The following is a 25,688-nucleotide window of genomic DNA, read 5'->3' as shown; positions in this document are numbered from 1 at the left end:
CTAAAAAAGCTCACCCATAAAACAGATGAACCTTAAATTGTTAATCTCATCTAAAAGACACAAAACTCCAGCAGTGAATTGTCCCTACCTTAACAGATCTGCAACTCGCTATGCTGGGATGTTAACCAGAGGGCATACTATCCAGTTTGTATCCTTTTCAAAATCTACATCTTTGTGTAACTTACCGAGTCACATTCAGACTCTAGCTTCAATGGCCACAATATTAATCTCTAAGTCCCTACTTAACATACAAGTGTCAAAAAACCCCCCCAAAAAAACACGTCATAATGCTGTAAATATGGACACCATTGGCAGCCAAGACAGGACTGATTATAAGTCTACAAGGCATTTACATGGATTGTTCTGAAGAGTTACCTAACCTTTTACCTAACCTTTTAAAAAACAGCAACCACCTCAAATACAACTACCACCTCAAGTGTGCTCTCTGACATTTGTGAGGTCCAGTCTTGGATGAGGTAATCAAATCAGAAAGGACCCATTGGTCTTTTTCTAAGTTTAGATTTGCAGTTAAAAAAAAAAGGTTTACCTAAAGTGTCACAGGGTTCATTCTTCCAGGAGCAGATATCCAGCCCGGTCAGCAGAATGGCATGGTCGTGGCGGCTCCCATCCTTTCCACTCAACCCTGACTGCCACTGACAGAAGCTGTTCAAAGTGTGGTCGGCATGGTGATTGATGACCAGCCCTGCCTGCCGTGAACCCCACCGCCAGCACCACAAAAAACAAGAGAGAAGAAAAAGGGAGAGATCATTGTTTATTCATTTATACCTCACTTCTTGCCTGAACTGAATAATTGTCCATAAAAAGATAAAATGCACAGGGACAGGCAGGCATACAAACCACCTCAACATCTTTGTTATGGTAATGCTTCATGAAAGAAGAAACAGGCAGGGGATATTGTGATCCCCAGTGAGCCCTGGATTAGGTAATCAAGTGGTGCCAAGGTAATGCTTCATGAAAGAAGAAACAGGCAGGGGATATTGTGATCCCCAGTGAGCTCTGGATTAGGTAATCAAGTGGTGCCTTGCAGAATCAAAAGGCAAATGGGTGTACAGGACAGTAAGCATTGTCTTATGTAAAATAAAATTAAAATCAGGTGTCAGCTGGTAATGGCCAGGACAAAGCAAGAGGGCGCTCATCTTTTTACATTCTGCAGCGAATGGTTTTAAATTCATTAAAATTAGCACAGGTGTGCGATCTACAAAGATAGCTTTTGCTCCCTACTCCCACAGCCCCCTTATTATTATTATTATTAGTTTATTTAGCAGACGCCTTTATCCAAGGCGACTTACAGGCACTAGGGTGTGTGAACTATGCATCAGCTGCAGAGCCACTTAAAATAACGTCTCACCCGAAAGACGGAGCACAAGGAGGTTAAGTGACTTGCTCAGGGTCACATAATGAGTTTGTGGCTGAGGTGGAATTTGAACTGGGGACCTCCTGGTTACAAGCCCTTTCCTTTAACCACTGGACCACACAGCCTTCTATTCCCTTAACTGGAAACCGCATGGCAACGATCCATGTGATTGAACAGCCAGTAATTAAACTTTAAAAGCGCAAAGCCATTCAGCAAGCAAATTGAACAAAAAAACAGCAGTTCTAGGGATTTTAGGTTCAAAGGGAAACTAGTCTTAGAACTGTGCCACCTAATTGTAAAGTAAGCACTGATAAGATGTTTATAGGATGTACAAATCCCCCTGTGATGTAGTACGCTCTGAGCATACGTGTAGTATATTTTTAATATGACAGCAGTACACTGTTAGCACACTCTGCATGCTTGTAAATAAGCAGGAGTTATGGCAAGAACAATTGGGTTCTCACACAGATCTAATCCTGCCTTGTTGGGAAATTGCCCCTCTCCTTAAAAACAAAGTTAGTATCCAGATACATTATTTGTAATACATACACACATACCTGATCGTCTTCCAAAAGCACGAGGCCCACAATTGCAATATTTATGTTTCCTCCTATTGTTCCATCTTTGAACAGCGCAGACACCTTACAGAAAGAACAGGTTAAACAGAATTAAATCATGGATGGGGTGCTTGTGCCTTGCCTTTGAGGAATATGTATTGTATTTCTAAACATTTCCGATAACACAGAGCCAGCAGGAAAAAAAAAAAAAACCTCAACAGTCTTGAGAATTCGATTCCCAAAATTCTGTTTTCAAAATGTCAGCCCCTGTTAAAACATTGCTAGTTTTCCCAGGTTTCTCACCTCTCTGTCTACTTTGAGTAGTTAGGTATGACTCCTCACTAACTTCCCTAAGCATTTTTAACATAAAGCAATATTGTATACCTTCATAATTTGCATAGTGTTACATTTGTTATTTGTTTATTATTTAAAGATATGTTATTAATCATCAATTATTACTGTTTGACATGTTTCATAAAGTCACTCGCATGTTTTACCTTCCGGACTCCTTGAGCAAGGTAGAATGCAATATAGAAATTAACATGAGGGAAATACTTGTGGTTTACAACCCTGAAACAGTGAGTTTGTCAAAGATCTTCCATTGTAAATCTTTAACAAACTCACCAATTGCACATCCCTAGTGATTATCCAGATAAAGTTTATAAACTCTGAGTTTTTAGTTAACTGGAAATGTAAAACACACTTGTGTCTAGGTCTGTATTTTACCGACTTCTAAACTGTCCCTTGAATAAGGGTTATTGGTTTTCACTGGCAGGGAGACAAGTATAATTTCCTAGTCTGCAACTTTATTTACCTTTTCAGCACAGCAGTGCTGTGTAAATGGGTTTATTTATACTCTGTCTGCCATGTTAAATGATCCACACAGCTTTCTTGGTGACCCACAAGGTATTAAATATACCCGCACGGACTGACTTTTTCAGTGCTACCCTTGTAATCTAATGCTATTTTGATTGCTCATCTCGAGTGGTGAAATGTTTTGATCTGATCGTTGAAATATTTAGAGGGATATTTAAAAGAGGGCCACTGTATTTAGCACTCAGATGACGCTACTAGCGTGGCTAGACGGGGTGTCATAAAGCCAGGATCAGCTGTTTTACAAGGAGCCTGTTTACCTTGTCTCACCACCAGTATCAAATAAGCATCAGTGTCCATGTTTGGATCCAATAGTACTGGTATGATTTGTTTCTCAAAGCATCTTTAATGCTTGCATATGAAATAGCGTCAGGGCTTGATTTTAATAAATCTGCAGCTCCTCTAATCTCATGTTAGTAAGTCAGTGCTTCAACATAAGTTATGTTAATCAGTCAGTGCTTAAATGGCAGTTGAATGTTTCTATCAACTTTTGTCTTACCTTTTTATGATGCTTTCCAAACTTTCTGTTTTAAAACATTCAAGTAAAGGTTTCTGTCATGCAGATATTATATTGAGTTGTATTAACTTCATGTGAGTACCAAAACTATTAAATGTTATTATCATAATCCTGGTTCCAGCACGGATATCCGTTGCCCAGATACACGTCAGTAGCGTTTTATAGCCCTTGTATTATAAAATCAATCCCCATTATATATATCACCAGTCACCAGTTTTCTGATACAAAGCCCATCTCTTCAATGTTACAATGTACTTTATTAGTCGCAGCCTGCGTGTTTTTTTTTTTCTCATGTGCCAACTCAGTCTGTCTTCATTGTGCATTTACACAGCGTTTCCTCCAATTTCATATGATGAAAATGCAGCAAAAACAAAGCGAACAAGACAAGCTACATGCGGAGGTGATAGCAAGCAAGAAAGCTTTTTTAAATAATAAAAGATGGGTCGGGATGCCATAAGGTCTACTGCAGCACATTTGCAGTCTCCACGGCTGGCCGCCCAGGAGCTGCATCAAGGCTGAAAACCAGATCCTCCTGGGCCAATATGGGGCTACTAGGAGCACCTTGGCCCGGTCCTGCCTGATTTTCTCCAGACACAGCGGGAGCAGGGTGAGCAGTGGGAAGGCATATAACAGATGCCTTGGCCACTGGTGTGACATGGCATCTATTCCCTGCAATTCCCCACCTCATATTATGGAGAACCAGAGGGGACAGTGGGCTGATTCCTGGGAGGCAAAGAGGTCTATCTCTGCTCTCCCAAACTTCTCTCAGATGAGGCTTACCACCTCAGATTGAAGCCTCCACTCCGAGCTGCTGGGGACTCCTTATGAGAGGCGGTCCGCCGGCAAGTTCGTCACCCTGGGCAGATGTACTGCCCGCAGTGAGAGGAGGTTCTCGTGCACCCACAGCAAAAGCTTGCAGGCCACACAATGGAGACTGGGCGACCGCAGGCTGCCCTGGTGGTTGATGTAGGCCACCACTGTTGTGTTGTCTGTGCGTAGAAACACATGTCTCCATTGAACCTTGTGTACAAAATTCTGCAAGGCCAGGTAAACCTGAAGTTCTAAAACATTGATGAAGTTCTAAAACCTTGGGGGGGTTCCACACACCTTGCACACCCCAGCCATTTCACACAATGCCCCAGCCCAGGCTGGACCGTCCGTGGTGATTACCTCCCTTCTGGTGACACTGCCCAGCGCTACGCCTAGGCGTAGATGGGCCGGCTGTTTCCACCAAGAGAGTGCCTTTACACAGAGATGGGACACTGTGAATAGGCGGTCATGGTTCAACATGGGCTGGAAGACCCTGCTGTTGAAGGCCTGCAAAGGGCGCATGTGCAGTGGACTCAATGGGAAGCTGCTGCCATCAAGCCTAGAACTTACTGGTACGTACTACAGGTAGTGCTCTGTTTAGCTGAAAGAGCACCAAGTAGGCAGCTATTCTTTGCAATCTGCTGTCCGACAGAATGTCTAGCATGGACTAGTAGTCCAAGTACACTCCCAGATAGAAGGCTGTCTAGGAAGGTGTCAACTGGCTCTTTGCATGAGTCACCGTAAGGCCCTACCGATGGAGGTGGCCAGTGACAAGTTCCGCATGAAACTGTGCTGGAGACTCGGCACAGATCAGCCAGTCGTGCAGATAATTGAGTGCTCTGATGCCTTTGAGTCGCAATGGGGCCAAAATAGCTTCCAAGCACTTTGAGAAGGCACATGGAGCTATGGAGAGGCTGAATGGCAGGACACTGAACTCGTACGCTGTTCCCTGAAAGGTAAACCACAGGTACTTCCTGTGCGCTGGTTTTATTGGGATGTGGAAATAGTCATTTTTGATGTCCACCTTGGGGAACCAGTCACCTGGCCTGATTGACTGCAACAGCCATTGCACTGTCAACATTTTGAATCTCCTTCGACTCAGACACAGGTTAACCTGTCTGAGGTCAAAGATCGGTCTGAGGCCACCATCCCACTTTGGATCTAGGAAGTACCTTGAGTAGAACCCTTCCTCCAACTAAAGGTGCTGCTACCTCCTGAGACAGCAGCATCCTGTGGTTCCGTGATTGATGTTGCTTTGCCTGTGGCTTGGCCTGCACCTTCTTTCTCTGCGTAGGGCAGAGGAACCTATTATGGTCTCCACTGCGAGCCAGCTATGCCGATCTTTGACGCTGCTGGGCCTGATGGCACCAGTCTGTCACTGGAGGTAGTCACTTGGGAAGCAGGTGAAGTAGCTCCTTAGTGGATTCCCATGAGCTTAGACAACCAAAGCAGATTTTTGTTCACCAGGCGCAGCTCATCCAGCTGTTGTGGCGAGGGCCTGTGGCTTATGTAAAGGGAAGGGACAGCAGCAGCAGCAGCGGGTATGCTACCAGGATACCGGCATAGCTTGTTAGGCCAGGCCCAGCTTTTCCGCATCTTGCACCCTGTATCTTGCACCATGTCTATCGAATGGGAAACAGCAGGAGCTGATGCCAGATGGTCCCAGGAGGACTGGATTTCATGCAAGGGTCAGACTCCAAGCACTCTTTAGCACTGTGGGACAACCTCATCTCCAGTGTTGGCTTGAAGAAAGGGGCATGAAACTAGCAGAAACTGCGGTTAACTAGCGCCGCCTTGGCATGCTCTGGGCCCAGGCAGACTGGCCTTGCATCTCACAGGGATGGAACCTGGGCTGGGTCGGTTCTGTACTGGTTTGGTAACTTAAGCACCAGGCCAGTATAGGGTCGGAACTGATTTGGTGACTTTAGCACCAGGTCGGTACAGGGACGGTACCGGGTCGGGAGCAGAAGCGGGTTGGCGACCTCGGTACCAGCAGTACAGATCCACCTGGTCGCATTTGCCATGGGTGGCAATGCACAAGCAATGTACAGTAAAAGCCACTGGCAAAACCACTCAGTGAGTTCACCAAAGTGGCATTGAGAATGTGGTTGTGATACAACCAACAAAAAGCAGAAGTTAGTATCTGGGTCCTGCGCAGATCTGCTGAGCCCAGCAGCTGCTCTTACTGTCTGCGTGTCAAGCATCACGCAATATCTGTAAAACAGAAATATTTTTCTCAGTTTCAAAAAAACAGTAATTTAACAATTACACAAATATAAAAATATAAATAACCATCTTGAATTGGCAAAGCAACAAAAACGAGACAAAAATAATAAACTACAGCCGGAGCTATGCAGCCTGGGGGGAGAGCACAAAGTCAGCCGACTTAAGATGCTGGGTCCCCTGGGAAGGAGCGACTTGAGCCACAGTTCTTTTGATCCCTCGGGGGCAGGGTCACGACTGCTTCACAAGCTCAATTGTTTGGTAAACAATTTTCAGGATTCAGGTCTTTAGGAGGTAAATACCCATTCGGCAATGGTTACATTTTGTACTTGAAAGGGAACTTAGACACTTACCATGTTTAGTATAGTCAGAACATATGTAGTTATATTTTCATTTCCGTGATTCTGCATCATCTTTCTATCCACCACCACCAGGGTCTCCACATTCAGCTTCTCGTTTCTCTGGGACTTGAACATGACTGCACGTTTGCTTCTGGACAGGTATGTATATTCGTCTGGCAAAATGTAGATGTCCTCCTCTGGAGGTTTAGGCTTATCTGATTTACAAGACAGAGTTGAAGATGTTACACAATATACATACTATACAAACCATATAATTCTGTAGAAAAAAAAGAAAAGAAAAGAAAAAAAACAGGGGCACTGCTTTAAATCCAATAACAGTTTAACCGTGCTAGCTTGCTGTTGAGGGCAGGGTATAAACTATATTAGGTTGAGAAGGGTATTCTCCATCTTGGGTGAAGGGCTTAGATGCATTCAACCAATGAGAGATCTGCCTTTCCACTAGGCTGTATTAGTGAGCAGGAGTGGGACATAAGAGTCATCAGTCTTGGTGAAGCAGACTTCAGTCACACAGCTATATAACTATCATGATAGTGACAGACTGTCTAGTTGTAAGGTTTTTTCAAAATCAATTTTGTTACAAAACCCTTTTCTAAAAAAAAAAAAACAAATTATATTAAAGAATATCTTAAACAAAAGGCAGGATTAGATTTTTCATTTTGGTATATAGCCGATTGACAGTTTTACTTGGCAAGCAAAGCACAGACAGAGATAAAGAGTATCACAAACGCATTCAGCAAACGTTTGTGGGAGGGAGGGGTTCACAGTTCCTCTGCTGCTATCTCTGTCACATGCCACAGAAGCCAATGGTTGTTAACCAAATGTGATGCTGTGGGTTCTTGATTTTTTGTTATACCAATTAAGCAAGGTTAATTCACTAAGGTCAGTTTCAGATTAAAATAATCATATTCAAAACATTTAAGTGACTTGTGATGATGTATTTCATTATAAAATGTATTAATTCCTACCGCTTACTTGCAGTTTTTAACTCAATGCGTACTACCTGTGATCATGTATTGTTTTGGATTAGATAACTATACTTTGGGTGACCAGACGTACCGATAAAATCGGGATTGGCCCGATATTAGGGGCTTTGTCTCGCGTCCTGATTGAGGTACTGTCGGGATGCCATTTGTCCAGATTTTTTGAGTAAATGTTGAAAACCCAGGCATAAAATGTGAATGTTTTATTTTCTGGTTAGGAAATTTTGTATACGTGGCTGCTGTGCTGTCTCGCGGTGCAACAGCATACTCTACTGGTTTAGGGTGTTGTTTGAGTGACTTACATTGGCACATTACTGGCAAAGTGTCATGGTGGCTGGTGTTGTTGACGAGTCTGTCACTAAAATGCAAAGTACCGAACGCAGTGGGGGAAAAAAATGGATTCAATCATATGACTGTGTTACAAAGGCAGTTTGTAAATTGAGAGCGTGGCATCACACGGCGGCGAGTTGGATGTGAAGCATCATGCCAGAGGGATACCTATTATTATTATTATTATTATTATTATTATTATTATTATTATTATTATTATTATTATGGCTGTGAATTGAAGCTTGCGCGAGTAATCAAAGCTCAAGAGTAAAAATGAATTTCAGCACGAGCTGCAAGGAGTTCTACAGTTATGTCATCGTAAAAGGATGTTATGCGCATGGCCAAGTCATCCAATTAGGATTAGGATTATAATTAGGATTTTGCGGACTTGTTTAAACATTAAATACACCTAGATAATATTTAATAGCACCATAAAAGCCTGTCATTTGTTAAAAGGCATGCCGACAATTTCTGTCTTGTGTGGATTTGCCCATACATTGAGACTGCACCTCTGCATCCACTGAATTGGTTGGAAGTGTAAGGCAAAGCTTTGCCAAGTTATACAGATGTGTAAATCAATTAGAAATAGTCCCAAAACTCGGCTACCCAAAGGTATTTGGCATTCTTTAATAAAGTCAATATATGTAGCACGTTCGTTGTTATTTGTCCCATCCAGAAATTTATTTGATCAGTATCGAGTCAAAACAAAGAAAACGTGCCTATTCGGGTCTAAAATTCTAACTGCGTTTAAAAAGTAAACAGCAGGTTGTTTGAACCGAGGTAGCTGTGCTTAAATTGTACCTGTAGTGCTGATTTAACATGGCTACAACCGACACAGGAATACTTTTTTCTGTCTGCACTGACTTTCCAGTTTGTTTTCTGAAAGCTGTTGTTTGTTTTACGTTCCGTTCAGCAGCCTCTGTAGTAGCCTTTTGTTTAATGTGTGATTCTGAAGTTAAATAGCGATCGATTGTATTTTCTTTAACTCACATTACAAGATGTGCAATCCAATTACCTCCATCTGCAAGTACTGGACCAGCTGTTATATACAGAACATATTTATCTTAACAACAGTGTAACCGTTACCTGTTCTCCTTCAACCCTGTGCCTTTAGTGAATATAAGAAATATATCAGCAAGAAATAGCACATGCTGCAGAACAAATTTGTTATTTATTACATCCAATGGAGACAGGGTGTTGCTGGTGGACAGGTTCATGCTTAAATTCTGATGTACCAGCTGTACTGGGAGATGTGTTTGAGAGCTCTATTGAGGCCACAGAGAGTCTCTATACTTAGAGTCTTAAACAGTCACCAGGATGTGATGACAAACAGAAAATGATATACAACATGAATTGAATAAGAATACACTAGTTAAGATTAATATTGTAACAGAGTGACAGCAGCACTGTTCACGGCAGGGGGGTGAGGCCCCTGGACTGTGGACTGAGTGTGTAAGTGCCCATTGGTTGTGTTAAGTTTGTATCTGTATCAGTGTGGTTCTTGCCTGTGTGTATTGTGAATAAAAGTGACTGTTCATTTTACACGCTAACTCCTTGTTCTTTCCCCCACTGCTGTAATCCTCTACATTGTACTTGGAAAAAATAAGAAGAATGCTCTTACATACATTTCTTGCGCCTTCCACAGAAATGTTGCTTCTGCAGCTGCCCAAACTTGTAGTTGTTGCGTGGATGCTGGTGACGAGGCCCTTCACTGTAGTATCCCATGGCTTTAGGTCTTCTAGCAATTATAACCTCATTGTCTACTAAGTGCCTCTGGCTGTCTGTGGACCTCTTGTAAAGGATGTGAGGCTGGTGGCCAGTAGAAGCTGTAAAGTTCTCTTTAAGTGCAAGATGCTGAGGTAGAGGCTTCAGAAAATAGTCTGCATCCTGTGTCCTTATCAAACCTGACTAGAAAAAAAAAATATTTATATTAACTGAATATTGCAATTTTATCATCACCTAAAATATCTCTCTTTAAATAATGCCTTTGGTGTAGTAAAACAATGTCATATCACAAAGCAATGCTGTGACAGACTTCAGTGATACGATTGGATATTCCCCAAACTAGACATTTGTTAGTTGACCAGTACAGTATGTTCCTCGTGCATTGTACGCTATCATTTAAAACTGAGTCAAAAGTTGCATGAATATCACATTGTTTAATCATGACTCCTGCAAAACACACTTATTCTGCTATGGAAGTGAATTTACAGCACTGTGGCAGGAAGAATTGGCTTAGAAATGTGCCTTGGTTATGACTTATGAAATGCAATGTATATCCCTGATTGCAATGCAAAGAAAAGCCAACGCAAACACAAGAATTGATTTCCAATTTTTTCAGTACAGTAATGTATTTCTTGAGGTTTAACCGAGACAATCGAAACAGTGGAGATTAGGTTAACATTATGGTAAAGCTTTCAAGGATCTAGACATCATGCAGACCTGAGGTTTCTTTATTGGAGCGATTAAACTACCTAAGCATGCACTGTATTACACACATGTTTAAAATCAATGCACCAGGTGATTATTGTTTTGTTGTCGTTTATTCCCCTGGATTCTGTAGTTCAATATCAATGATGGGGACTGCCAGATTCTCTTTACAGAAGAAACTCTTCTCCATTTGTCAATTTTCATACATACTATAATTCCTATTTTTTTTATATCTTGTCTGCCACCACTTTTTTTGTCCTTGTATGACTTTGCACAGTGAGACCGAGCTAAGAAAGGCAGCAGCAGTACAATAAAACATATTCCAATACAAAAATAAAATACATTTAAAACACAGACAAGTCAGTTAGTGACTCTCAATATAGGTGTAATCAACTACTTAAAACAGGCACAACTCTCAATTAGGTAATCATGCAGTTTACTCTTAAACTGTACTAAAGTTATTTGGGACTGCAAGTTAAGTTTAGAATGTAAGTCATTCCAAGACTATGGAGCAAAATAAGCTAATTATCTTTTAGCACTTTAGGAACTGTAAAATACAAAAATGAGTGCAATCTGAGACTGTAGTTACTACCAGCAACTGTAAAGTATTCATTTATATATGGAAGTAGCTTACATAGAATAGCCTTGTATAAAAAATAAACCAGTGCTTTAACCTTCACAATGCCAAAGAGGTCCAGCCAACTAAACCATATAACACACAATGATGAGTATTGTAACTTGAATTTGTAATATATCTCAAGGCTGCATGATATATGGGATCCAATTTGCATAAACTCAATGTGAAGGAAATGAGGGTTCAAGAGTAAGGGTCATTGTATGTTCATGACGATCAGTGGAACTCATGTCACACATGTTGAGTTGTGTCTCTGAAGGTGAACGAATAACATTCGGAATAGTTTTAAAATTAGTTTTAAGGACTTTTTAAACTAAAAATAAATACAATAAAATAAAATAAATATTTACATCCGTCATTGATTTCAGGCTAAGCAACCCCTGTTGTCCACTTTAACTAGAATGACCAGTGTTTAAAACAAAACAAAACAAAAAAAAACACTGTTTATCATTAAAATCTGACACAAATCATGGGTCATATTAAGAACATTATTATTATTATTATTATTATTATTATTATTATTATTATTATTATTATTATTATTATTATCATCATCTTCTCAACATAATTGTTCTTCCTTACACAAGAAATCAAGGCAAAACATGAATTATTTAATGTACTGCATGTTTCAACATATAGGTAAATATTACTACAAGACTGGTGGGTGCATATGTATTCAATGCTTTTTTTTAGAACCTATAGATTTTAATATATATGAAAACAATATTAGTTGCCTTAAACATGTGCATAAATTCAAACCAATCATTAAAAAAGAAATTGCACAGGGTACCTAACAATGCCTAATAGGACAGTGCTTTGTCAACTGTGAAAAGAAAATTGGGCCATAAAAAAACATGATGAGCTGGTGATGAGCTTCTTATTAAATAAGCATTGCTCTGATTCCAGTGTGGCTGGGTGTAGATGTGTCAAGACCAGTTTGTTCTGTTATTTTAACGGGCTGGAGTGCTTATTTTTCAACATTTTTTCACATTTCAACACCACAGACTTGTGGCATACTATAGGCTGCCTAATGCAGGGCCTCACATAGTAGCACCTGTACCACAACTTGTATAAAATAACCCCTATATGATTGTAGGTTTTTAAAAGTAAAAAAAAGTTACAAGGTATTACTGGCAGTGCATACTAATTCTTCTTAAAACGTCTGATTAACCTTGTTTGAACTTGGTCTGCAAGGCTGAGTGTTTTTCTATCCTGCCACTTTAAACCACAAGACATACCTAGTAACACATTACTTTTGAAACTCCTATGAACTCATCTAGTGGTTTGGGAAACCTCTTAACAGATTTATACAATGTAATAATTAAAACATCCATCTAAAACAGGTTTGTGGTACAGTAAGCAAGCTACATGTATTTATGTCTTTACTAGTGAGTAGATACTTTTTTTAGTTTTCTTTATCTGCCCCATGCCTAATTAACCATAAGACACCCAGGCAACATCTGGTGCCATTACAAAATTGGAAATGTATTCAAAGTTTTATATGTACTATGCAATATGTTCCCAAAATATGATTGATGATTGTGATGTTGAACCAAACTGTGGTAAGCTGATAGCTAAGCAATTAAAGCTCCAGTAAAGTGAGCCTGGCGTCAAGCTAACGTTATGCATGGCTACTTCTAATATCTGTTCAGTTTTTTTCATGTTTTAGTTTCCAGTGCTGTCATGAGCACTACATACAAAAATGAAGCACAAAAATGCATTTCAATTTTTTCTAAAGTGTTTTAAAAAACAAAAAACCAAGACAACACCAGAGCAAAATCAACTTAAAATGGACGACTAAAATCTTTACCAAAGAAAAAAAACTGCACTGCTTGGGAATATGCAATGCTATTTTATTCTACTGCTCACTTGCGCTGCATTCTTTTCAAAAGAGCAGTTAAAAAAAAAAAAGCACCTGCTAAAGTGTAATAAAGTTTACTATGGCACCTATTTATAGATCATCAAAAGGGGCGCCGAACATGCTAAACATTTAGCTGACAGTGACTAGTTTTATACAGCCTGAATGGGAATCCCAAGATCATTTTAAGCTGAGGCTGAAATTCTAGGGCGGGATCATGGTAGTTTTCCCAATTGATCCTGTCTGTCAATTCTATGTAAACCTCAGATGGACACATATAATTGATGGTTTTCAGTTGGGATAGGGGCTAAAGGATGTGAGCAACAAATAAAGATGTAGGTGTTGGTTTATTCAGATAAGCAGTGATGCTTTGTAATTTCAAGTGTGTGTGTGTGTGTGTGTGTGTGTGGGCTGGTATTACTATTGATGTGCGGACAACATTTGAGAAAATGTCCCCACAAAGATAGTAACTCCTGAAAAAACAATGTTGTGGGGACGTCCCCACTTTGTAAAACACCTTTTTAAGAATTAAATGAATGTGCGTGCGTGCATGTCCTGTTTGTATTAGTCTTATATCTAAGGGTAGCAGTGTGGAGTAGTGGTTAGGGCTTGGACTCTCGACTAGATTGCTCCAGTAAAAAAAAATAATAATAAAAAAATCCTGTATAAATGGGTAATTGTATGTAAAAATAATGTGATACCTTGTAACAATTGTAAGTCGCCCTGGATAAGAGCGTCAGCTAAGAAATAAATAATAATAATATATCTGTAAGGTTAAAAGTGGATGGGTAAGTAGCTTACTCTCAGTTCTAAAATACTGTTATAAATCAGTGACAGGGATGGGATCTGGCTTCTAAACCTTAGCTGCAACAACTGGGCAACACAGCCTTACTGTTAGTGCTCATCCTCAAGAAGCAGTGGCTCAGAGGACTGCAACCCTATATCCAGTCTTTTGCCTCTGTGCTGCTGAATCATTTGGATATCAGGTTAGGAGGCAGTATAAAGAAATCTCTCAAACGTATTTATTAAACTCCTTGTAGTTAGTTTTGTCATGACACAATGTATTTATATTTGAATACACATCTGTAACAAATTATATATAGTAAAGGATATGTAAATAGTCAGACAAATGAATCATGTTTTAAATACCATTATACACAGCTGTAACAATTACTATATTCACACATTTATTGTTTTGTGAAGCAGCTTTTATTTGGGAGCTTCCCTAAATCTATTGTTTAGAAAGATACATGGTATTAGTGCAGTATACACTTACATTTGTGTCAGATAATTTACACAGTAGCAAAACGTAAAGGTTTACGGAGAAAAGAAAAAAAACTGTAAGTATTGTCCATTTGCTCAAACATTATAAACCCCCCACCCCCATAAAAGTAGAAAACTGAAGTTACAATAACATTTAAATGCACAGTACTTACATTACTGTGTTGGAGTAAAAAAGCTGAGTCGGATCGGCTTCGGGTTGCTGTTCCAGCCAGTCCAAAGAAACTGTCGGAACCCAATACAAACTTTTTAATCTCTGAGGCAGACTTTTTAATTTAAGTCACAGTGCTCTTTCCAATTCCAAAATCATGTGCTATTTTATCCCTGGTAACTCCCTTTTCCCAAAGTGAAAGTATTTCCAACTTTTTTTCAACTGTAAGCACAACTCGCTTTCGCTTTCCTGTAGCCATTTTGCATTTTTGCTGTACACGTGGGTGACGTTGCTGAAGAGCTTGATCATGGTGGATAAACGGTCAGGGCAGATATGTGACGAGTGGATACACGACGGATTACTATATATATTAAATGTACTGTATATTCCTTTAACAACAGTCTGGAATAGTGCATAAAAACTTTACTTAATTGAAGCTTTGTGAACAGAGCACAGATTCAGCAATCATGGACGTTTGCACCATAAGTATAATCAAAGCTGTTTTAGAGTGTCAACCAAGCTCAACTAAGTGCAAAGATTTTAAGAGAATAAGGATGTGGTATTATTTTTTACTCTGCTTTTAATGACTTTTACAACTCCATCTCCATCATGCACTCTCCTCTTCATTACTATGCACCCAGGCAACATTTTTTTTTGTCCAAAATTGTATATAAAACGATCAAATTGGATAACAACTACAACTGCAGTTGGATAAAACTGCGATAATTGGAGAAGGCACAACACAATTTGAGATTGTTTTTTAGTGCTCCCAAAATAAAGGTTTTACATTTCCAGTATTACACCATTACATAGTGTACACCAGGTATAAAAGCAGTTAAATAATCCTACAGCAAAGTTTCCCAACAGGACAGAAAATGTTCCTTGACCAATTTACTTGAAAATTTTATTTGTCTTTTAAACCTTCTCTCATTTCAGAAAAAAAAAAAAGTTTGGTTTACTTTTCTTTACAGAACCACGACATGACTCTGGGCAATTTTCCAAAATCAAATAACAGGAGACTGTAACTTTTTAGCAGTTAATTTATTGTACAATGAGTCTACAGAGTTAAATGCAGAGCTGCAAAGGGAACCTGTTTATTAAACTACAACCAGGACTACTGCATGCTGTAACATGGCAGCATGTGGGTGTACATTAAAAGATGCACTTTCAGATAAAACCAAGGTGATGTCTGCTTTGCAGATGTTAAAACTCCCATGGTGCTTGTACAACAAAATTATGGGTAATAGCCCAGGTGGCCTAGATAAATTACCTCTAGAAACTTTGATATCCAAATTTCACACAAGAAGAAGAAAAGCCCTTTAGAATCAAAATTGCACATTTAAAGAGAATGATTGTTTTGGAAGTTGGGCCAGTTGAAAAGTTTGCTGGATGAGGAAATGTGTGCATGCTAGGCAGTCATGCTAGGCATCAATCATGGGGTTTACATGCGGGGCAATTTACACGTGAAATGGCGATTTCACATGCACATTTGGGAGAATTACTCGTGTAAATCTGGTTTGTGGCCGAAAAAAACGGCCAAAGAGAGGGATAGGGTAAATCTCATTTACTTGTGTAAAACACATTATTAACCAACCAGGCACAAGGTATTTTGCTTTATTACAGCAGCTTAGATTCACTCGTGTACCAGTTCTCTGCACATGGAAATCACATTTTCACTAGTAATCTTCAAAAACAGCACGAGTACTTTACGCATAGCTAATTTACATATCAACCCCCACCTTTTGCATGACGTCAGGTGAAAAGTCCAGTTTACTCGAGTAAAATAAACTGAGTGAATGGAAACCCAAAAAAGCATTTTACACGATACATTTTTCTCGAGCTTAAAAAAAACATGCATGGGAACTCCACCAATGATGGCAAAAAGACAAAGGGAAAGGTGGAACGCATAAATAAAGTGACATCTAAGACCACATGCAATGTCAATGCTGTTGGGCCCAAAATTTCTCTCAGTGACCTAAGTTTTAAACCTTTAAATAATGAATAGCACATGCATTACTGCTGACATATGCTGTAATTTCCTCTGTTATACTCGCTTCCAAAATGCATTTGCTTTACTGCGGTGCATTACCATGCCTGTATGGACTGAACTTTCTTTTTCCTCCAAGGCACGCTGCTTTAATAATATTCACATCTGTTTCTGTTTCATTACTTTGATGCTCTGTGTCGGTAATTATTGGGATGAAAGATAGCAGTGCAGGAAGAATGAAGAAAGAAGAGACATCAAGAGAAGTTACAGAGAAAGAAAGCCAAGTGAGCAAGTAGAGTAGAGAACATGCCCATGGTACTGTATTCGCTAGCATTATCAAATAAAAAAATAAATCAATTATTAGGTCTCCGCACTGTTGTTGAAGTGACTGATGGCTTCTCAGTGGTTTCAGTTAGCCAAGGACTGTAATCAAATGTTCTATCTGGTGGCTATTGGGGTCTAGGGGAAGTCCAGACGGTCTCAGCTCCTGATGAGCCGATGCACAGGTGTCTGTATCACAGACAGCAATGTTAAACTTGGCCAAGTATTGTATCCCCATTAACACTGCATTATGCTGACTATTGGAGGGAAGTCATTCCATGGTTGTCCATTGTGTGTAAACAAAGAGGTTAGTCCAAAGTGATGTTAACTTGGCACACACAAAATACATTTATTCCAGTTCAAAGCAATGTCAATTTAGCATGGAAGAAATACAATTAATTCTAATGCTTGTTACAACAATATTACAGAAAAAAACAGTAGAAAATACTAGCGTTCTTTCTATTGTATAGGAACAGAGGTGCTGCTGTACATTGGCAATAGACAAATTTGCTGTAAATGCTTGGTTCAAGTTTCTAAAGCTACCAAAGCATGTCATCCTATAAAAATACATAATAAAAGGTCAACAAAGTCCACCCAGGATGGGGACCTTCATAAAGAATGCAGTACTTGTCCAGTTACATCTCAACAGGAGGGTTGCAGCCAATTACGCCCTTTATACATTTAGCAACTCAACAACAGTTCATGGCATTGTTGCAGGTTTACTTTTTTTACGAAAATTCCATGCATTTTGAGCTAACAAAGTTTTAAAGTGTTACTGAACATTTGTTGTACATATTCCTTCAATATATTTTTTCATAATAAATGTGATTGTTCTGATATTTTTATTAACATACTCCTTGTCATAAACTGATATTTTCACTTCACATCGGTTATGCACCGGGTCTTCCCATCAAAACGTCTTCTGAATTGACAACATTGAATGCTTCAATACAACTTGTTGAATCAGAAACATTTCACTGGTTCCCGACTCCTCTCACAAAGTTCAGCATGCTGATTGGTTCATCTGTCCGTCATCTTTGGCAGAATCCTACTTGCTTGCTCCGGCACAGATTCAGAGGGGAGGGAACAAGTTTATGAATATGCATGACAAGTCCCTGTGGAGTCAGCAGCAAACGTTCTCCGGAGCAAGGATCTCCCAGCAATAGCATAGGGGCATCCCCCAGGCAATGGTGAACAGGCCTCTCCAGGCGATTGCAAACAGGCCTCCCCAGGGGTTGCAGGCTCGGCAGCCCAAGGCAGTGCAGGCTGGGCAGTCCTAGGCATTGCAGGCTCAGCAGCCCTAGGCATTGCAGGCTCAGCAGCCCCAGGCGGTGCTCTGGACAGGCAACCCGAGGCGGTGCGGGCAGTGGCTGCCGAGGAATGCCAGCATCACGTCCTGGTCCTTCCTCTTGTGGTGGAGGTGGGAGCTGCAAGTAGTCTCCCTTTGGTGGTGGAGATGGGAGCTGCAGGTAGTCTCCCTCTGGTGTTGGTGATGGGAGCTGCAGGTAGTCTTCCTCTTGTGGTGGAGGTGGGAGCTCCAGGCAGTCTCCCTCTAGCCCTATGAAGGTGCAGGTAGGTGTGGCTCCTCCAGCTCGGAAGTTAAACTGTTGGGGCAGTCCCATCTCAGCAACCAAGTAGTTGATCACCACGGTTGCCATGTCTGAGAAGGATGCTGGGTGGTGTTATTGTTCCCAGCATTCCCAATGCTCCCCATCTCGGCCCACAGCTGGTCGACCGCCATCGGGAGGTCCTCCCCTTCCACTCTGTCATCCAGTCGAACATCTCCTCCTCCCTCAGGGCCGCCGGATGTTCCGGGACTTCTCTCCACCCCTCCTCCTCATAATGGTGGAAGACACAGTCTGCAAACCGATGCTTCTGTTTGCAGAGGGGGCACAACAGTGATGGTTGGTCACATCGCCCTGGGTTCCTGGCCTTCAGGCAGAACTCCTCCTCCATGCCCTTCACCTCATGGTCTTCCTTCCATCCCATTATTTTTTTTCCCCAAAAAGTACACTTTTTTTCCAAAAACCAGCCTCCAGCATTATTCTTTATTGGCCTGCATCCCTGGAGGCGTTGTTATCCCACTCTAATGCCACGTGTGGCAAGCTGGCCTGTGCAGTGACGTCAGACCCAAAAAAAACATACAGCACTGTGAGTGAAATGCAGAGACATCCACTGCAGATTGGGGAAATGATAAATGCGCTGCTTGCGTGTTTATTAAATGAACAAATAAAACACTTGAACAAACAAAATACTTTGACAAAACAAACAGGTTGAACAAAAATTGACTAACCCTAAACAAAGAGGGACGAACACTCCACAAACAACTACTGTGCTGGTCCTCCAGCATGAAGTAGCAATTGCTACTATTTATTTATTTTCTCCTCACTCTCTCCCATTCTTTCACCCTGAACACACAACCCCGAGTGAGTGAAACGTGCACCTATATATACAGTTGTGCCAGGATTCAATTACTAATTAATTATTCACTTGAATCCCAGCATGTGAACTAATTTGTGCATTCCCCGTTCTCACATACTAATACACATTTTATCTGCATGTGGAGTGATTGTGTAATCCCCGTGCCTAAATACATATTATAAATAAACATTTTAAATCACTCGTGCTCCACATAGCCCCATTATATCCTGTGCACCAATACCTATACCCTCGCCTTGAGAGTTCAGTAGCTTGGTATCATCTGTTGATTCGGTTTGACATTGGCTTGAATGAGTTGCAGTTCAGAATAGAGTTACTTTTTTATAGTGTTGATAAGTTAATATAATCTACATCTTCAGAGGTGTTAACAACGGTGAGATAGCTGCAACTACAACAAATCAGAAATTTACTGAAAAATAACAGATTTAATCAAATCCAAAAAACTTACACTTTACTGTAATTCAATGGACTGCTCAAGAGTATTATATATCAAATTAAAAACTTCCTAGGAGTAGGGGACTTTTATATCTTTCTGTTGCAGCATGCACATCAAATTTTTTTGCTACATCCGCAATCATTTTGTGGTTAAAGTTATAATTTCGTACTGTTTTAAACTGTCAAAATGGAAATGGTGTGCATCTGTTCTAAAATGGCAAACTAAACAGTAATCTTGGCTCATCAAATCAAATCATATGCAAACACATATTAAACCACTATGGCCAAAAGGCTTGCATCACCCTATATAATTAACTCATTTTGCTTCATAAAGTCGAATGAAACCTGCTGAATAATGTTATGTTAACATATTGAATTACCTTCCACTTTGTAGTTTTTCATGTACTTAACGAAAAACTGACAAATTGAAAAATGTGATGTTTCGAAATCAACATGAAATACTGTACTACTATTATGGCTTCTGGTTGACTTTTGAGATACCATTTTGTAGTTTTTTTGATTACATGATGTTAAAAAAAAAAAATCTAAATTATGTTCATATATTTTTGTTTTTAATTATATCTGAATCCTAAAATTCTAGGTGATGCGAAACATTTGGCCATAGCTGTACATGGCAAACCCAAAGTGACAGGGATTTTGACAATTTCTGTGAAGTGCAACTTTTGGCAGGAAAAAAATATATATTATTATTATTTCAGTGGATTGTTCTCAACCACATTTTACTAATAAACCAGTCCATCCTCCCATTTTTGCATTTTAGTCCAATGTTTTCTTTTAAAAAAACAGTAACTGCTGGGATTAAAGCAAGGCTGGATGCCTTAGCTTCTGCCAGCAGTTCTCTATTCAAAGTGAATTTATGCCCAGGCCTTAACAACATGGCACTATTCACATGTCTTGGCTCTTCAAAAATCAGTGGGAACTAATGACTTTATATTCCTAATGTCTTAATGACCTCCAGCTGGGACCCTCAGCTTCTCTCCAATCCAAGAATATCACATTGTAAGCTATAAACAGTTTTGATCCATAGTGTGCAACATCCTTAGATATTTACAATATAATTATTGTATTTCTTTACATTGATTTAAATTTTGTTTGTGTTATGTTATTTTTTCGTGTAGTGAAGGGTAACCTTTGGCAAAAACATCAGCAGTTATGTGTTGTCCCTCCATTTTGTCTCAGCTCCTAAAAACTATGCGATATCATCTTACAATATGTACCACCTTTACATTCTGAACATCAGCTTCAACAGCACCTTTTGACCTCTTGTCTAGGGAAATTTAACAATTTGGACACAATCCACAGCAATTGTGCCCACCACCCCATGAGACTGGATAGTTGCAATTTTTAGGTATGCAAATGTCATTTTATGCCACTGTTGACCAGGAACCCCATCAGTATGTCAGGTTTAAATTTCCTAAGTCAACCTAAAATATCAGAAAATAGTATATATATATATATATATATATATATATATATATATATATATATATATATATATATATATATATATATATATATATATATATATATATATATATATATATATATATATATATCCATCCAGCAGTGTGGAGTAGTGGTTAGGGCTCTGGACTCTGGACCGGAGGGTCGTCGGTTCAATCCCAGGTGGGGGACACTGCTGCTGTGCCCTTGAGCAAGGTACTTTACCTAGATTGCTCCAGTAAAAACCCAACTGTATAAATGGGTAATTGTATGTAAAAATAATGTGATATCTTGTAACAATTGTAATTCACCTTGGCTAAGGGTGCCTGCTAAGAAATAAATAATAATAGATGGGCTTCAGTGATAGATAGATGTATTATTTGTATAGTATGTAAAGATGATAGAATAATAGATTGGCTACAGGAAAATAATGTGGTATTATGCCTTTTTTTTCCAAATGGCTCAGGATGCAAACATAGCCTTCACTCATGTATATATATCATGAAACTTCTCAAACCAACTAAGATGTTGGTTGCAAGCATCTCTACAAATGCATATTTTACATCTTTCTTGTTTTGTATTTCACATTCCTTTGCCAAATTTACTCACCATGCCTTTACATGTAGAAATTGCTACTGAAGAGTTGATCTTCGATCTTAACGACCCCTGATAAAAGCAAAGGTCTTCATGCTGGTAAGTCTCCACACATTTTGTCCCACTCTTTCCCAGTGTCTGTATTGTAAAACCAGGTGCTAACAAGCTACCTGAAGACTGGAGTTCTAAATGAAAGTCCTGCCCGAAGCCATGTAGTCTGAAGTGAACAGACTCCTCTGCCCTGTTCTGAACAGATCTTTTCCTTCTGTGGTGATGGGCAACTGCGTGAGAGATGTATTTCCCTTTGTGGTTGACTTCATATGGAGCTACAATTTCATATTCTGTGGAGCACCAGTAACATAGAATTAGGATCACTTTAAGCATCTGTCAAGTACAAAGAGCATAAAGCTCAATGAGCAGCATGAACATGTTTCTAACTTACAGGCTACAACATATCTGTAAGGTCACAGTTCATGTCACAAGCTGAGCACACATCAAACAAGAATTTTACTTAACATTTTTAACAAAAGTGAACTGCTCCCTTGAAAATTAGTAAAATATTGTTTGCAATACACGCGTCTTTTATCCGATATAATTAAAGTTGTGATTTCAATTCTTGAAATGTAGCAAATAGATAGAAATGGAGGAGGGGTTGTAAACTAAAACAAAGCATCCCCAGGAGCATAATAGAAGCCTCTCTAATGAACAGTTAGTAAGAATTAAGTTAACTTATTATGGAAATAGGCACTGTGTAATTAATATAGACATTAATGAAAACTATGTGGCATACATAGTATTGAGAGTAACATGAACTGCAGGACACATATTAATTGTTCAAACGGTGCTTCCTTCATGGATTTTCAGTATCATTACATGGGAAGGATACACTTAAAGTACAGTGATTACATGGAGCCAAGTTGAACTTTAAATATGAACTTTAAAGAGTAAAAGCTATTTTAAAAATGTCTGCTCTAGTGTACTAATAGTGTAAGGATTGTTGCCCACATTGTCAAAACAGGTAACACAGCAATAACAATCCATGATGTGTTACGGAACAGAAAAGCCAGAGTACTTATTATTATTATTATTATTATTATTATTATTATTATTATTATTATTATTATTATTATTATTATTATGTAACGTTATTTTTCAGAAACCCGCTACTTACTGTTTAGACAAGAAACAATTAGGACTCCTTTCCCAGAATATACACTGCTGAGAACTACATGACCACAAACATGCATTTATTTGTACTGAACTACATAAATTGCTGAATTGCTCCACTGTAATTAAAAATGATTTTACACACACACACGCACGCACGCACGCACACACACTAGAAACAAGTTCTGGAAGTTGAATCCACAATAGCACACCATTGGACGAGACGATTCAAAACACAAGGAAATAATTACCTCTGTCAAGTACTGTACTATGTCGTTGCTACGATACAAGGCCTTCAAGACACTAGATGGCGCACTAGGTGTAATTAGTTAAATACTTTCCTGCTGTAATCATTCAGCACACTATGTGAATAGTCACTTTACTGTTACCCGACACATTTTAGGAGACGTAGTGAGAAGAAGCAAGCAGCATTAAGAGTCTCCTAATAATAAAGCTAATAGGTGTCTTCATTTTTTCATATACACATCGCAAGTCCTGTATTCTCTTTTTGACCCTTACCTGTTGCAAGTGCAAGTAATACAATCGTAATATTGTGTGGTAGCCAAATTCTCCCAAGGTTATCATTTCAACACATTTATAAAATTCGTCATAAACTGCCTAGTAGTTGGCTTTAATGATAAATATTCTGTAATGTAAATGTGTCGTGCTTATGAAATTGCTAAAACATTAATCGACTCCCGTGTCTAGGCATTTTGAGAATTTCGGGGACACTATCTGACACCTAAGGTGCCAAATCCTGCCAGGAGATTTGAATACCGGCTCGCCCTCTTGGCTCGTTGTTCCCCTAGTGAGCGAACACCCTAACGCTGCATCTGTATCGCATGCGTGGATGCTTCACTCGCCGAATTGTATTTCAATCTAGGAATTGATGCACGTTTACCTGCCTCGCAACGAATGGACCTGAATAATTGTACTGAGCAGTTGGTTTTGAAATACAAAGAATCTGAAACCATCTGTTATGTTTTTGTGTATCTGCTCTGCATCCAAGAGACCCAGGTTCCGTATGAAATCAAGTAAACATGTAAAACTAGCATCTTTCTTCTGAATTGCAATACTACAGCTAGATGGGATCAGCAACCTATAGAATGTATGCAATAGGACTGGGTACGTACTGGGGAATTTACCATTTGCGTTTGTGTTGTTCTGGCAGCAACTATATATTCGTGTTGTCACACGCTATAGCGCAAATCTCCATTACCGAAACAGTGGTTGACGTGATCTGCAATTTAAATAAACCTATAGAAGAATAACGTTAATGTTGTAGATTAAGGCGCGAGATCAATGGGAAAAAGACCAAACCCAGAGAAGACTCCAAACTCGTATGCATAGGTACTCACCAGTGCTTTGTGCCAATTCTAGCAACTCCAACAGGTTGGATTGACAGAGAGACCTGTCGTCATCTTCATGTCTGACTTGCACTGTCTCACTGGCACACTGTTGTATATATTGGGGGAAAAAAATATTTTAAATATTAAAACAAACGATGTTTTAAAATGTATTGTTTATTTATTTAATTACTTATTTGCATTGTCTACACCACAGGGGAAAAAAAACTCTGAAAAAACAATTATATATATATAAAATTGGCAAAACTTACCAAATATATAGCCAATGTAAAGGTAAACTGCAATACAGAAAAAGCTGTCCTCAAATGTGTCCTCTTTCCTAAAAAATGCAAGAGAGCCATTTCTCTCGCACTCAGTGCATCCAACGCTAGTCAGCAACCTAAGCAAGTTCCTCCAAATACAAGATGAATAGGAAAATAAAAACCATCGGGGCTTAGTAATGTTTCTCAGGTAGGCATTTAAATATTCAATGTTACTTCCAGTCTTGCAGCATTTGTGCAAATTTAATTTTTGCTTCCAACTTCTCTCATAACACAACCGCCTTTCTGTGAGGCAGTCAGCACGCAGGAACCTTCCAGGTAATTTCCATTGACAGTTGTCGTTTCCACTCAGTTTCCACTCATCGAACGTGTTTTATTCTGTGAGTCTGGTTTTGCTGCTTCAGATATTCAATTTCTACTTGGGTGGGGGGGAGAGACAACAAAAACACATCCTTTTATTTGAACTGGGAATAAAGTTGTCCACGGCCTTTTAAATATACATCTGTCCGTAGTGTGGTGAGATAAGGCTTTCAGATATATTTTGCGTTATGTGTTAATAACACCTTACTGCTGTCCCATGTCAGTATATCTCGCTTCTTACTCTCTGCAGAGCACTCTTTGATAATCTCGCTCTGCCGGCTTTCAGCAGAGGACGGCCCATTCAACCAATCAAAATCCACAACACCTGTATCAAGGCACGGCAGAGGGCGTAACGCATAAATCAGCTCCCAAGCCTTGCTTTAACCCTTACGGGTATAGCCTGAACGACGTTCTTATACTGATGTATTTAGATTTGATTCAATATCTGTGTTTATGTGTCACGGATGCATTTTTTTTAAAAAATATTATTTTATTGTCCTATTTCAGACTTAAATAATATAATAAAGAATAATTTGTAAATCTATTTTATGGTACATTGTATAAGGCGTGAATTCAATGTTTAGCATCTGTGTAGCAACCAACTATATTTTACCAAGGTTATCATAACATTTCAAATATTAATTAAATATTTCCCCTTCACTTGTATTTACTACATTCTCGTGCTGCCTATTTAAATTCAAAAATGCAAAAACGTCCAACCAAAACCGAATTTGCCTGTATTGGATTAGGTGTCACATTGTTCAATTTGAATATCACTGGAGGGTAAATCCTGTCTTAACCATTACACAAATTATACAAAGATTTTTTTGCACTGTATCATGGTTTGTATGGCAAGCCAAATGATCATTTAGAGATATCTCAAAATATTTGAAGATTTCTAGTCTAAATCATT

General features: G+C 39.3%; 1 protein-coding gene across 2 annotated transcripts in view; it reads right to left on the bottom strand.

Moving 5' to 3' along the window:
• LOC117400666 (A disintegrin and metalloproteinase with thrombospondin motifs 16-like) overlaps positions 1-25,111 on the bottom strand; it is an 80,426-nt gene extending 55,315 nt beyond the window's left edge. Inside the window, exons 1-7 of one of the 2 annotated variants that reach the window (XM_034000931.3) lie at positions 24,407-25,111; positions 24,147-24,243; positions 21,637-21,962; positions 9,653-9,935; positions 6,709-6,911; positions 1,933-2,016; positions 548-707 (exon numbers count right to left, since the gene is read on the bottom strand). In XM_034000931.3, the coding sequence (XP_033856822.1) occupies positions 548-707; positions 1,933-2,016; positions 6,709-6,911; positions 9,653-9,935; positions 21,637-21,962; positions 24,147-24,243; positions 24,407-24,496 (1,243 nt within the window). In that variant the 5' untranslated portion in view covers positions 24,497-25,111. Of the gene's footprint in view, positions 1-547; positions 708-1,932; positions 2,017-6,708; positions 6,912-9,652; positions 9,936-21,636; positions 21,963-24,146; positions 24,244-24,406 lie in introns of those variants that run through there. The other variant, XM_059022952.1, reaches the window with a different exon arrangement.
• Between the last annotated feature and the right edge of the window lie 577 nt (positions 25,112-25,688).

The sequence above is a fragment of the Acipenser ruthenus genome, chromosome 4 (genome assembly GCF_902713425.1).
Source record: "Acipenser ruthenus chromosome 4, fAciRut3.2 maternal haplotype, whole genome shotgun sequence".
Classification (NCBI taxonomy): domain Eukaryota; kingdom Metazoa; phylum Chordata; class Actinopteri; order Acipenseriformes; family Acipenseridae; genus Acipenser; species Acipenser ruthenus.
This window is presented reverse-complemented; position numbering and strand designations above follow the sequence as displayed.